The sequence below is a fragment of the Tachyglossus aculeatus genome, chromosome 10, assembly GCF_015852505.1.
Source record: "Tachyglossus aculeatus isolate mTacAcu1 chromosome 10, mTacAcu1.pri, whole genome shotgun sequence".
NCBI lineage: Eukaryota > Metazoa > Chordata > Mammalia > Monotremata > Tachyglossidae > Tachyglossus > Tachyglossus aculeatus.
The window spans coordinates 52,868,578-52,881,122 of NC_052075.1; the positions used below are offsets into that span (position 1 = coordinate 52,868,578).

Genomic DNA, 12,545 nt, shown 5'->3' on the forward strand with positions numbered 1-12,545 from the left:
AACGAATACCATCGTTATTATTAATAATAATAATAATAACAAAGAACATAAAAAAACGCGGGAAGGTCAAAGGGGGTCAGGCTGGACAGCTCAACAGCTGCGCCGCCAGGCACAGCCACCAGGGGTCGCCACGCCCCCCCAGTTCATTCATTCATTCATTCATTCATTCAATCGTATTTATTGAGCGCTTACTGTGTGCAGAGCACTGTACTAAGCGCTTGGGAAGCCCAAGGTGGCAACATATAGAGACGGTCCCTACCCAACAGTGGGCTCACAGTCTAGAAGCAGCGTGGCTCAGTGGAAAAAGCCCGGGCTTGGGAGTCAGAGGTCATGGGTTCAAATCCCGGCGCTGCCGCTTGTCTGCTGTGTGACTTTGGGCAAGTCACTTCACTTCTCTGTGCCTCAGTTCCCTCATCTGTAAAATGGGGATGAAGACCTGTGAGTCCCCCTGTGGGACAACCTGATCACCTTGTATCCTCCCCAGCGCTTAGAACAGTGCTTTGCACATAGTAAGCGCTTAATAAATGTCATTATTATTATTATTATCATTATTAGAAGGGGGAGAAAGTCGGGAGGCCTGGTCACTTGGGCTGACCCTGGTTAGGGGGGCTGTGTGTGTGTGTGTGTGTGTTTTGGGGGGCTAGGCCTGTCCTTCCGGCCCCAAAGAGACCCCTCCCCCCGTCTGTCTGGGTTGGGGAAATGTGGAGGGCAGGAGGCCGGCCGACTCCAGTCTGAGCCTCCCATTCTGGACCTCAATCGGGCACATCTGTGAAATGGGCCCATCCTGGAAGCGGGAGCCCTAAGCGGCCTGCAGCCCCCATCCAGAGCTTAGAACAGTGCTTTGCACATAGTAAGCGCTTACTCAGTGCCGTCGTTATTATTATCCCCAGCCAGCTTGTCTCTTTCCGGGGCACGCTCTCCCCCCACCGACCCCACCCGCTCTTGCCAGCTGCAAAACCAAGTGCAGAGCCAAGGTCTAGGGTTGCTGAGGGTGGGCAAGCTGGGCTTGGGAATGGGGAGGAGGGCTCCTCCTACCCCGACATCCTGGGGGTAGTCACTGATGGGAGCCCTGGGCCTCTTAAGGGGTGGGCGGCTTCCCCTCGCCCCGCCCCTGATATTCTTGAGATGGACCAGCCGGGAGGGTCCCAAGGCAGGGTGAGGAGGCGACAGTGGGTCAGGAAGGTGCCCCCAGCCCGTGCCCCCATGACGCTTTTCTTTCTACTTCCACAGTCTGCGCCCGACCCTGGGAGCGGCCCCCTGCGAGCACCACCTCCCTTCCCAGCCCCCGGCCGCCCCATGATGCCTCCGCCCTTCGTAAGCTGCCCCCGGTCCTCCCCAAGCCCCCCCCCACCCCTCCAGCTGCCCTGGGGTCCCCCCAGCTCGGATCCAGCCTCCAGCTCAAAGTCCTCCATCCCAACTCCCCCCAAACCCCAAGCTGGTCAGCTGCATCTGCCAAGCACCCCTATCGTGCAGAGCACTCGACTAAGCGCTCGGGAGCGGACGGCGCATGATCCCTGCCCTCAAGGAGCATCCACCCTAGCACTTGGGGGGCCCCAGAGGCCGGGGACGGGGATGAAGACACAGGGAGGGGGATGCGGGCAGCCAGAGCCAAAAGATGCTCCCACCTCGAGGATAGTCTCCCCTCCGCCAGCCACCTCTGGGACCCCCAGCCGGACTTCCGGCTCTCTGCCTTAGCCTCTCCCTCTCTCTCCCTCTGCAGATGCCGCCGCCTCCCGGGATCCCCCCGCCCTTCCCTCCGATGGCGCTGCCCCCGCTGCCCCAGAGGCCGCCTGCCGTGCCCCCGGGCATGATGCCGCCCATGATCCCGCCTCTGGGAGGACCACCCCCTCTGGCTCAGGTACTGTGCCACCATCCTGCCCCACCCCGTCCCATCCGGGTTCCCGTCCTGCGGCCTGACCCCCAGGCGCTGCCTCGTGGCCGGTGGCCCGGCTCGGCTCGGCCCGTGCTAGGGGACCGGAAAGAACCCCGGCAGTGGGCCTGATGGAAATTGGGCTGCGGACTCAGTGAGGGCCCAGGAGCAGAGGATATTGGACTCTGGGCTCCCGGTTGAACCCCACATCCCCTCTCCACCTCCTACCATCCTCACCAGTGGGCATGGCCCAAGTGCCACCCCTCCCCCTTCCATCTGTGCCCCCCAGATGCCGGGGCTGGGGCCTCCCATGATCCCGGGAATGCTGGTGCCCCCAGGGCCCACAGGACCTGCTCCTGTCCCGGTCCCTGCAGTGGTAAGCACCCCCAGGGTGGGGCCCAGGGCGGGGGTGGCTATGACCGGGGGCTACCCCCGTTCTCCCTGACACTCACCCCCGCCTTAACCCCTGTCCGGTCTCCCCCCAGCCCCCGGCGCTGCAGGCCCTGTCGGCCGTTCTCCCCGCAGACACCCACGGGTCTCCCAGCAGACAAACAGCTCCTTCCTCCCTCCTTCTCCTCCTCCTCTTCTTCCTCCTCTTCCTTCTCCTCCTCCTCCTCCTCTTCCTCCTCGCCTCTGGGCTGCCTGGGGGCAGTGGGGAGGGCCGAGAAGGGAAGCAGCCTGGCCCGGGAAGCCAGGCACCGGGGTCCTGGCGTCTCCGCGTGGCACCCCCGCAGTTCGGGGGCGGGTGGGAGTGGGGAGGCACCCCACTGGTCCCTGACCGCCACCTGCTCCCCATCCTTTCCTTTGGCAGACGGCTCCGGGCGTGGACACGGCCGGCTGTGAGTCCCCGGGGCAGGGCAGGGCAGGGACGGTGCCTGTTGGGGTGCCAGGGTCCGGGGAGAGCCGGGGGGCCGGGCCGGGCCGGGGGCCCAGGGAGCACAGGGGCCGGGCTGGGGCTGGCGGGAGGCAGGTGTGGGCAGTAGAGGAGCCGGGGCCGGGCCGGACCGGGCTCAGTCCGTCTCCCTCCGCTTCTCTTTCAGCTGTCGGGGCCGGGGCCGGGGCCTTGGGGGCCCCCCCGGTGAGTCTCTGGGGAGTTTGGGGAAGGAGGGGGTGGGTGGTGGCGGTGGTGGTGGTGGTGGGAAAAATGTGCGTGTGTCTCCCCACCCACTCCGCCCCCAAGCCCGTCCTTTCCTGTCCTGACCCTTGCCCCTCAGCCCCATCCCACGATCCCCAGGAAGCTGGAGATGGGGAGGGGTCATGACCTTTGACCCCCGACCCACACTTCTGCCCCCCCAGAAGCCCCCATGGAGCGAGCGGCTGCCTCCCGACGGCCGTGTGTATTACTATGGCGTGGACAGTGAGCGTGGTCCATGGGATGTCCCTGGGGCCCGTCAGACCAAGGCCGAGGTGGGGACCAACCCCTGTCCCCTCCCCCTGACCCTTCCCCTGTCCCACCCCAACACACAGTCTCCTCAATCCTCGTCTCCCCAAATTCTGTCACCTCTCTAACCCTGCCTCCACGCATCCCCTCACTGCTCCCTCTCCCTGCCCCCCAACCTCACTCCCTTCCCCCCCCATCACCTGTCCCTAGCCCCCCATTCACTCGTCCCTCTCCCCCTGCCCCCCTCGGCGCCCTGCCCCCCGCTGGGTTCCCACACTGGGTTCTCTGTCCACTTGTCTCCCTCCAGCTGCTGGCCCAGGGCCCGTGGAGAGAGTTCCACTCGGACACAGGGCGCCCGTATTACTACAACACTCAGAGCCGGGAATCCCGCTGGGCCCGGCCCCCGGACCTGGACCAGCTGGAGGGTGAGGGGACCTGGGGGCCGGCGGGGACTGTGGGAGGTTGCCGGGGGCCGGGGCTGGCCCGGGCTGGAGGGGGTGGGGGTGACACACACCCTCAGCCCCTCTCAATCCTGCGGATCGGTTTTTCCTTGGTGCAGCTCTGATCCAACAAGAGGAGGCAGTGGGGTGAGTAAAGGAGGGTCTCCCTCCCCCTTTATCCTCCATCCCCTCCCCTTCTCCCCTCCTAGTCTCCAAGGGCTGGAGAGAGGGAGTTCTGAGGGAAACCGAGGCCACCACCTCCTCCGTCAGGGGGGCAGAATCCTCTTGCCCTCCAGCGTCCCCCTTTGCAGGGCGGCCACCGTGGCCCCTCTGCGCCGTATACCCCCGCCTCCCTATGCTCCCCGTCACCCTGGGCCTCTCCTTGCCCCCCGATGCCCCGATCCATCCCCCTCTTGCTGCCCGGGGCCGGCTCCCGACACCCCCCACTCCTTGCCCATTTCCGTTTCCCTTTTTCTCCTGCTCTCCTCCCGGCCCGCCCCACTCCACACCTCGGACTCCTTACAGGAAACAGCCACAGCCTCCAGCCCAGCCCGAGCCGTCCCCCAACACCGCCCCCAGCCCCACCGTGTCCCCCGAGCCTCCCGTGCACCCCGAGCCCGCCCAGCCGGACGCCTGTGAGCCCCCAGACCAGGCAGAGCCACCGGATGATGGGGCCCAGCCGCCAGAGGAGGCCAGCAGCAGGTGAGGATTGGGGGGAGCAGCCAGGAGTCCAGCAGCCCTGGGAAACCCCTCGGTGGCTGGCAGCCAGGTCGTATGGCAGGGCCCCGGGGGCTCGGTCATCCTCTGGGGCCCGGCGGACTCTCCACGGGGCAACTCCCCGAGGGCCGCCCGGTGGGAGCAGAGCCGAATCTGCTCCCTGCCTCCCCCCACCAACAGCGACAGCGGGCCGCGGGATGACGAGGAACCTCATCCGGAGCCGGAGCGGCCCGGAGCCAGCTGGAACTGTAAGGAAAAGGCCAAGCAAGCCTTCAAGGAGCTGCTGCGAGATAAGGTACCCGGGGGCACGGACGTAGGGCCGCCGGGTGGCATCGTGGCAGTCGGGGGCGAGGGGCGGTCAGGGGAGGGGTCCTGACCCTAGCTGTTCCTCAGGGCGTGGGCTCCACTGCCTCATGGGAGCAGGCCATGAAGATGGTGGTGACTGATCCCCGCTACAGGTAGGGCCCGGTCCTTCCCCCCATCTCCGTCATCCGGCTCCGGGCTCCCGGGGAACGGGCGGGATTTAGGGGAGCCAGGTCCGTGACCGCCCCCTCCCCGAACCCTGCAGCGCCCTGCCAAAGCTGAGCGAGAAGAAGCAGACGTTCAACGCCTACAAGGCACAACGCGAGAAGGAGGAGAAGGAGGAGGCCCGGCTGAGGGCCAAGGAGGCCAAGGAAACCCTGCAGCGCTTCTTGGAGCGGCACAGCCGCATGACCTCGGGCACCCGCTACCGGTGTGTGCCCACTGTCGGAAGTGGGGCCCCGGGGGATGCGGGGGGTGAGACCCGAGGGCCAAGGCATGGGGTAACCAGGGTCAGGGATGGGCCTCCGGCCGGAAGGCTCTATGCCAAGGCGGCTGAGTGTCCCCGTCTACCCCTAGGCGGGCGGAGCAAACGTTCGGGGATCTGGAGGTCTGGGCCGTTGTGCCCGAGCGAGACCGCAAGGAGATCTACGATGATGTGCTCTTCTTCCTCGCCAAGAAGGAGAAGGTACCAACCCCTCCCCTAGCCGGGCTCCCCCCCGACCCCGGGGTCCCCCACGCCCCAAGCCCGACGCCGGGCCGTCTCCCTCACCCCGCCAGGAGCAGGCCAAGCAGCTCAGACGTCGAAACATCCAGGCCCTGAAGCGCATCCTGGACGGAATGAGCAGCGTCAGTTTCGACACCACGTGGGCTGAGGCACAGCAGCACCTCCTGGAAGACCCCCGCTTCACCCAGGACCGCGACCTGCAGAGTGAGGCCCTCACCACCCTTCTCTCTCCCCGGATGCCCCGAGGACCGGCGGACCGGCGGGTGGGGCGGGCCGGGGTCCTCAGGGGGTCCCCCTCCACCCGCCCCAGCAGACATGGACAAGGAGGATGCGCTGATCTGCTTCGAGGAGCACATCCGCCTGCTGGAGAAGGAGGAGGAAGAGGAGCGGGAGCGTGTGCGTTTGAGAGAGCGGCGGCAGCAGCGCAAGAACCGCGAAGACTTCCAGGTACCACCCCTGGGCCCTCGGCCCCAGGAACCCCCTCCCCATTGACCCCCTCCCCAGCTTGGCCAGATGGGGCCGGGCCTCAGCCGGGAAGGGGGGTCTGTCTGTGCTCCAGGGAGATAGTCGGCTGGGAGTAGCGGGAGCTCGGTAGGGAAGGGGAGGCCTGGACTGGGAGCAGGTCTCTGCCTCTCACCATCTCTCCACCTCCCTCCATCCTTCCGTCTCCTTCCACCCTTCCTCCTCCCTCCATCTCTGCTCCCTGCATCTCTCCAGCCTTCCTTCACCTCCCTCCATCTCTCCACCTGCCTCCATCCTTCCTCCATCCTTCCTCCTCCCTCCATCTCTCCTCCCTTCATCCTTCCTCTTCCCTTCATCTCTCCTTCTATCCTTCCTCCTCCCTCCATCCTTCCTCCTCCCTCCATCCTGGCACCCCGTCTCTCATCTCTCCACATCCCACCATCTCTCCTTCTGCCTCCATCTCTCTGCCTGCCTTCATCCTTCCTCCTCCCTCCAACCTTCTGCCTGTCTCCGTCTGTCTCCCTCCATCCTTCTTCTCCATCTTTCTGCCTGCCTTCATCTCCACCTGCTTCCATCTATCCTTCTCCCTCCATCTCTCTGCCTGCCTCCATTTCTCTACCTCCCTCCATCCTTCCATCTCTGCCTTCTTCCCGCCCTCTGCCTTTCTCCATCCTTCCTCCTCCCTCCATCCTTCCACTTTTCTCCATCTCCTCATCTCCATCTTTCCTGTTCCCTCCATCTCTCCGCCTCTCTGTCTGCCACTCCCTTTCTCAGTTTCCACTTGTGTCTCCCGCCAATCTTCCTTCTCCATTTCTTCCCACCTTATCTCTCCATCTCTCCCCTCCTGCTTTCTCCATCTCTGTTTCTCCATCTGCTCTCTTTTTCTCTGCCTCTCTGCCTCTGTCTCCCCTGCTCCGTCAGCCCCGCCCCAATCCTGCCCCTGGCCCCCGCCCCCGGCCCTGGGTAACGGGCCTCTCCTCGCTCAGACCTTCCTGGACGAGCTGCATGAGACGGGGCAGCTGCACTCCATGTCCACCTGGATGGAGCTGTACCCAGCGGTCAGCACCGATGTCCGCTTTGCCAACATGCTGGGACAGCCGGGTAAGGAGGCCGGGCCCCTCCCGCCCCCCAGCCCGGCTCCCTGCCCCCGGGCCCGGTCCTCTGCGCCGCCCCTGTACCCCCCGGCCCAGCTCCTCCCCAGCCGGCCCAGCCCACGGCCCCTCGGGCTCAGCACCGGGCCAGGCCGGGCCGCCCGCCAGGCCCTGCTCCCTCCCCGCAGGCTCCACCCCGCTGGACCTCTTCAAGTTTTACGTGGAGGACCTGAAGGCCCGATTCCACGATGAGAAGAAGATCATCAAGGACGTCCTGCGGGTGAGGCGGCTGGGGGCTGACCAGGGGTGGGGGCGGGCCAGGGGCGGCGGGGGTGAGGACCCCAGGCCGACGGAGCTGGCTACGCCCGCAGGACCGGGGCTTCGGCGTGGAGGTCAGCACCACATTCGAGGACTTTGCCCACGTCATCAGCTTCGACAAGCGGGCGGCCACGCTGGACGCCGGAAACATCAAACTGACCTTCAACAGTGTGAGCCAGGGCGGGGCTGGGGGTGGGCGGGGAAGGGGACGGGGCAGGAGAGGGGTGCGGATGAGACGGGGGGCGGGCAAGAGGAGGTGACGGGGCCAGGAGCGGCCGGGCAGTGGGGGTCGATGGAGGACGGGGGGCCCGGGGACTGGGGGAGGCCCGGGGAGCGAGGCGACTCCAGGCTGGGGTCGGGGAGCGGAGCCATCGGTCGTTAGCTTGTTACGGGCAGGGAATGTGTCTGTTCTATTATACTGAACTGTCCCAAGCGCTTAGGAAAGTGTTCTGCACACCGTGAGTGCTCAATAAGTACGATTGAGTGACTGAGAGAGAGGCCCCAGGCATTCGAGGCCCGGGGTGATGCCCAGGGTGATGCCCTCGAGGGCTCGCTGCACTGTGGGCAGGGAACGTGTCTACCAGCTCTGTTGGGAAAGCAGTGTGGCCTAGTGGCAAGAGATTGGGTCTGGGAATCAAAATGTGGGTTCGAATCCCTGCTCCACCACTTGTCTGCTGTGTGACCTAGGTCGAGTCACTTGACCTCTGATCCTCAGGGACCTCATATTTAAAATGGGGATTAAGACTGCAAGCCCCGTGTGGGACAGGGATTGTATCCAACCTGATAAACTCGTATCTACCCCAGTGCTTAGGACGGTGCTTGGCACATAGTACGCACTTAACAGCGTGGCTCAGTGGAAGGAGCCCGGGCTTTGGAGTCAGAGGTCGTGGGGTCAAATCCAGGCCCCGCCAATTGCCAGCTGTGTGACTTTGGACAAGTCACTTAACTTCTCTGTGCCCCAGTTACCTCATCTGGAAAATGGGGATTAAAACTGTGAGCCCCCTGTGTCCAACCTGATAAACTTGTATCTACCCCAGTGCTTAGGACAGTGCTTGGCACATAGTACACACTTAACAGCATGGCTCAATGGAAGGAGCCCAGGCTTTGGAGTCAGAGGTTGTGGGTTCAAATCCAGGCTCTGCCAATTGCCAGCTGTGTGACTTTGGACAAGTCACTTAACTTCTCTGTGCCTCCGTTACCTCATCTGGAAAATGGGGATTAAAACTGTGAGCCCCCTGTGGGACAACCTGATCACCTTGTAAGCTCCCCAGCACTTAGGGCAGTGCTTTGCACATAGTAAGCACTTAACAAATACCATCATTATTATTATTGCTTAACAAATACTATCGTTATTTTTATACTGCCCTCCCAGTGGTTAGTACAGTGCTTTGTGTGCAGTAGGTGCTCAAAAAAAAAAAAAATTGATGGGTTGTCCAGGGTGGTGTCCCCGGGACTTGGGGCTCAGAGTGATTTCCTGGGGGGTTGGTCCCCCACTCCCCAACCCCCAGCTGCTGGAGAAGGCAGAAACGCGGGAGCGGGAGCGGGAGAAGGAGGCGGCGCGGCGGCTACGGCGACGGGAGGCGGCCTTCAGGGGCATGTTGAGGCAGGCGGCCCCTCCGCTGGAGCCCGGCACCAGCTGGGATCAGGTAAGGCCGGGCGACGGCCCTCCTCGCCTCTCCCCTCCCTGCCCCCTGCAACCTCGCCCGCCTCCCGGCCTTCACACCCTACTCGGAGATGGTGGCGGGGCGGGTGTCGCCACCCCAACCCCAGTTCCCCTGATCCCTGTCTGGGAGCCTCCCCCCCATCCCCTTCTCGCCAGCCCCCCGAGTCACCGCCCCCCACCCCGGTCCCCCCCGGCAGGTCCGCGAGCGCTTCGTGTGCGACTTCGCCTTCGAGCAGATCACGTTGGAGTCCGAGCGGATCCGCCTCTTCCGGGAGTTCCTGCAGGTGCTGGAGGTGAGGCCGGGCCCCCTCTGGGGTCCCTGACCCCCCGGCCGGGTTCCCCCCCATCCCCTCCCTGCCGCCTCGCCCTCTGGTCCTGGGCTCGGCGAGGGCCCGTAATGATGGTAATGAATAATTATGGCATTTGTTAAGTGCTTACTAAGGGCCAGGTACTGTACTAAATGCTAGACAAGGGGCATCCAACCAGCCCATGGGCGAGGGCGGGGGTGGAGGCTGGAGGTAGCAGGGATGGGGGGTTCCATGCGGGATGCTACCGTCTCTCTCCCCACAGAGCGAGTGTCTGCCAATCCCCAAGGGTCGCAAGCACAGCCGAAAGGCCAAGAAACACCACCACAAGCGTCCTCCACACTCCCCTTCTGTGAGTCCCCCCGGGGACCCGGGCCGGGAGGAGGGAAACCGAGGGACGGCCTCTCCAACCGGACCCTCTCTCTTTCCCGCCGGTCTCCCAGCCCCGGCTGGTGGGGAAGGAGGGGGCCGACCCCGGTGCTGAAGGGCTCGTCCTTCCCCGGCTCACCCTTCCCCTCCACCCCCCGCAGGGCTCTGAGTCCGAGGAGGACGACCTTCCCCCGCCGCCCCCCAAACGGCGGAAGCGGAACCCCTCCGAGTCGGGCTCCGAGCCCTCGTCCTCCCCCGAGTCGGCTGAGAGCGGCGGGGCCGGCCCGGGGCCCCGGGGTCTCCCCTTCAGCCGCATCCCCCCGGGAGCAGGTGAGAGGTGGTCAGCGGGGCCGGCCCAGGTTGAAGTCACCGGGAGGGGGATGCTGGGGGTGGGCATCCGGCGGGCCTTAGTCTGGCAGAGGAACAGGGAATGCGTCTCATTCCTATCTGTGTACTCCTTCCCAGCGCTTAGTACAGTCTTCTGCCCACAGTGAGCGCTTAATAAACATTACTACTACTACCACTCAGGAACGAATGAGTAAAGCAGGTGGGTGGAGGGCAGAGTGGGGTGCCCTCTCCCAGAAACCACTCTGGCCGAGTTAGCCGCTCGCCCGGCTGGAGGCAGGGGATTAGCGAGGTTGACACCCAGGAGGTCCTGCCCACCTCCAGACTGTAAATTTGTTGTGGGCGGGGAACGTGCCTGTTATTTTGTACTCGCCCAAGCGTTTAGTACAGCGCTCTGCACACAGTAAGTGCTCAATAAATAGGGATTGATTGACTGACAAACCCTGACCCTCCTCGCCGCCCTCCGGCCCCTCTCTCAGATCACAGTTCCCGAAAATCCAAGAAACAGAAAAAGAAAAGCAAGAAAAAGAGGCACAAGTCGGTGAGTGGCCAACGGAGGCTGGAGGGGGGCTGGACGGGGGGATGTGGGGGGAGGAAGGGAAGAGAGGGTAGGGCTGGAGCGGCCCCCGGCTGAGGGGGGCTCCCCACCCGTGGTCCTTGCAGAACAGCCCGGAGAGTGAGGCGGAGCGAGAGCCGGAGCAGGAGGAGCGAGAGCGGGAGGCCCGGCGGGGGGAGCCCCAGCCTCGGTCTCCAGCCCGCCGGGGGGTCAAGAAGGAGAAGGTGAGGGGGGACGGGGGACAGAGAACTCTAGGCCTGGGGAACCCCTGTGACTGCACCCTCGGGCCTTGCCCTGGGTCTGCTGGTCTCCCCTCTTCCCGTGCCCCAGGGTCCGCCAGCTGCCCTCTCCACCCCGGGCCAGTCGGTCTGTCTGTTCCCTGCCCGCCGGTCGCCCACGCCCTCCCACCCAGCCAGTGCCCCCTCCCTGCCCTTGCAGACAGGCTGGGACACGTCGGAGAGCGAGCTGAGCGAGGGGGAGCTGGAGCGGCGGCGCCGGACTCTCCTGCAGCAGCTGGATGACCAGCCGTGAGCCCGGCCCGGCCCCCGACCCGGCCCTTGGCGTGACCGTGAGCCCTGCAGGCCGGGCCTCTCCCCTGCCCCGCTCCTCCTCTCTCCCTCCCTCCCCCTTGACCCCAGGCCCAGGTGGGGCTAATCCGGTGCCAACTCCGGGCCTCCTCCTCTCTTGCCCCTGTCCGGCCCAGCAGCCCGACCCGGGTGCCCACTGGGAGGGGTGGGGGGGCGGAGGGGAGACCCGCTTCAGCCCCCGGCCGACGTGGGCCCAGGCCGAGGCCGGAGACGGCTGGAGTCGGGCCTGGGCCCGGCCCCTGCCCCTTCCCCGGCCTGCCAGCCAGGGCCGCGTGAAGAGGTACCCGTGGGGAACGACGGGGGGGCGGGGGCCGTCACTGAGCCACCTGCGGGGAGGGGCTGTGGGCCCTTAGGAGTGGCCTCCGCCCCGCTTTCCGGGGCCATCAAGTTCTGTGGTTTTTTATTATTGACAATAATAATATTTATAACATGGCTGGGATCCTGTCATCTCCCGCTCAAGTGGGCCACGGCCTGGCACCGCTGACTGTGCTGCCCTGTGGCTCCAGCAGAACATGGTGACAGGCCACCTCCCTCCTCCTCCTCACCACCTCCTCCTTCTTTGTTCCCGATGGACCCCAGGCCACCCACTGCGGCGCACCCCTGCCCACCCCCAAGGAAGGACGGACGCAGAGCCGGGTGGGCGGGCGACACTCCAAACCTTGTTGGGGGTCTATACATGGGGTGGGACGGAGTGGCCGTGTACATGTACAAAAAGAGGGAGGGGAGGGACTTTCTTTGGCATAGCGGCCGGGGCCCAAGGTCAGGCCCGGGCCAGGGTCCTGAGCTTGCACCGTGGCACGGGAGCCCCGCGGCCACCCGCCCCCTCCCGCCTCTGCTTATCACCCAGGCACAGCTGGGTGGGGCCGGGCAGGAGGGTGGACCGGGCCAGAAGGGCGATGAGGGGTGGGGGCACTGGGGCAGGGGTGGCCTGGCCCCTTTGAGGCAGCCATTACAGGGCTGGAGGGGAAGACCCTCCTCCCCCCACTGCATCCTGTCCCCCCTTGGGGTGCGGGGGGCAAGGACAAAGTGCACTGTGGGCCCCTCGGCGGCCAGATGGGCGGAGGCAGACCTCACACCCTCCAGGGTGGGTGGCGTGGCAGCTCCATCTTCCGGCTCTGGGTCGTGGCCAGAGGAGAGCCCCCCAACTCCCACCCCCGGCACCGAGTCCATCCTTGTTGTCCGAAGAGCTGGGCCCAGAGCTTCCTGGCTCCGGTGGGCTCCTGCCTCAGTGGGGGGCCGGGGCCCGTGGCGGGCCACAGGGCGGGGCGTGGCTCCGGGCACGGCGCAGGCCGCTGGGGGGTCCGGAGTGGAGGCCTGCAGGGGCGGAGAGAGACGTGTGAACCGCTGCCACCGGTGCCCACCATGCTCACGGCCCGGTAACTGGCAGGAGGCCGGGGGTGCGGAAGGACCCAGC

The 12,545-nt window shown here is 65.4% G+C and overlaps 2 protein-coding genes across 2 annotated transcripts in view; one reads left to right on the forward strand and one right to left on the reverse strand.

The window, feature by feature from the left end:
* Positions 1–1,235: 1,235 nt before the first annotated feature.
* PRPF40B (pre-mRNA processing factor 40 homolog B) lies at positions 1,236–11,520 on the forward strand. The gene is made up of 25 exons (XM_038752769.1): positions 1,236–1,314; positions 1,721–1,858; positions 2,160–2,246; positions 2,682–2,709; positions 2,911–2,948; positions 3,167–3,277; positions 3,559–3,676; positions 3,811–3,838; positions 4,217–4,393; positions 4,589–4,703; positions 4,802–4,866; positions 4,977–5,141; positions 5,288–5,396; positions 5,489–5,639; positions 5,749–5,882; positions 6,884–6,998; positions 7,177–7,268; positions 7,360–7,476; positions 8,815–8,952; positions 9,167–9,262; positions 9,540–9,626; positions 9,805–9,973; positions 10,468–10,529; positions 10,652–10,768; positions 10,983–11,520. The coding sequence occupies exons 1-25, from the start codon at positions 1,297–1,299 to the stop codon at positions 11,073–11,075; spliced, it is 2,568 nt and encodes an 855-aa protein (XP_038608697.1). The 5' UTR covers positions 1,236–1,296; the 3' UTR covers positions 11,076–11,520.
* A 250-nt stretch (positions 11,521–11,770) lies between these two features.
* The window catches only part of FMNL3 (formin like 3), a 55,890-nt gene continuing 55,115 nt past the window's right edge, over positions 11,771–12,545 (reverse strand). The window contains exon 27 of the mRNA XM_038752690.1: positions 11,771–12,445. The gene's annotated coding sequence lies outside the window, so the exon portion shown is untranslated. The remainder of the gene's footprint in view (positions 12,446–12,545) is intronic.

Bases quoted from the DNA above. Each gene is read 5' to 3' on its own strand.
- PRPF40B (XM_038752769.1), top strand. The intron at 4,704-4,801 runs GTACCCGGGGGC...GCTGTTCCTCAG, and splicing joins AGGAGCTGCTGCGAGATAAG to GGCGTGGGCTCCACTGCCTC. The intron at 6,999-7,176 runs GTAAGGAGGCCG...CCCTCCCCGCAG, and splicing joins CAACATGCTGGGACAGCCGG to GCTCCACCCCGCTGGACCTC.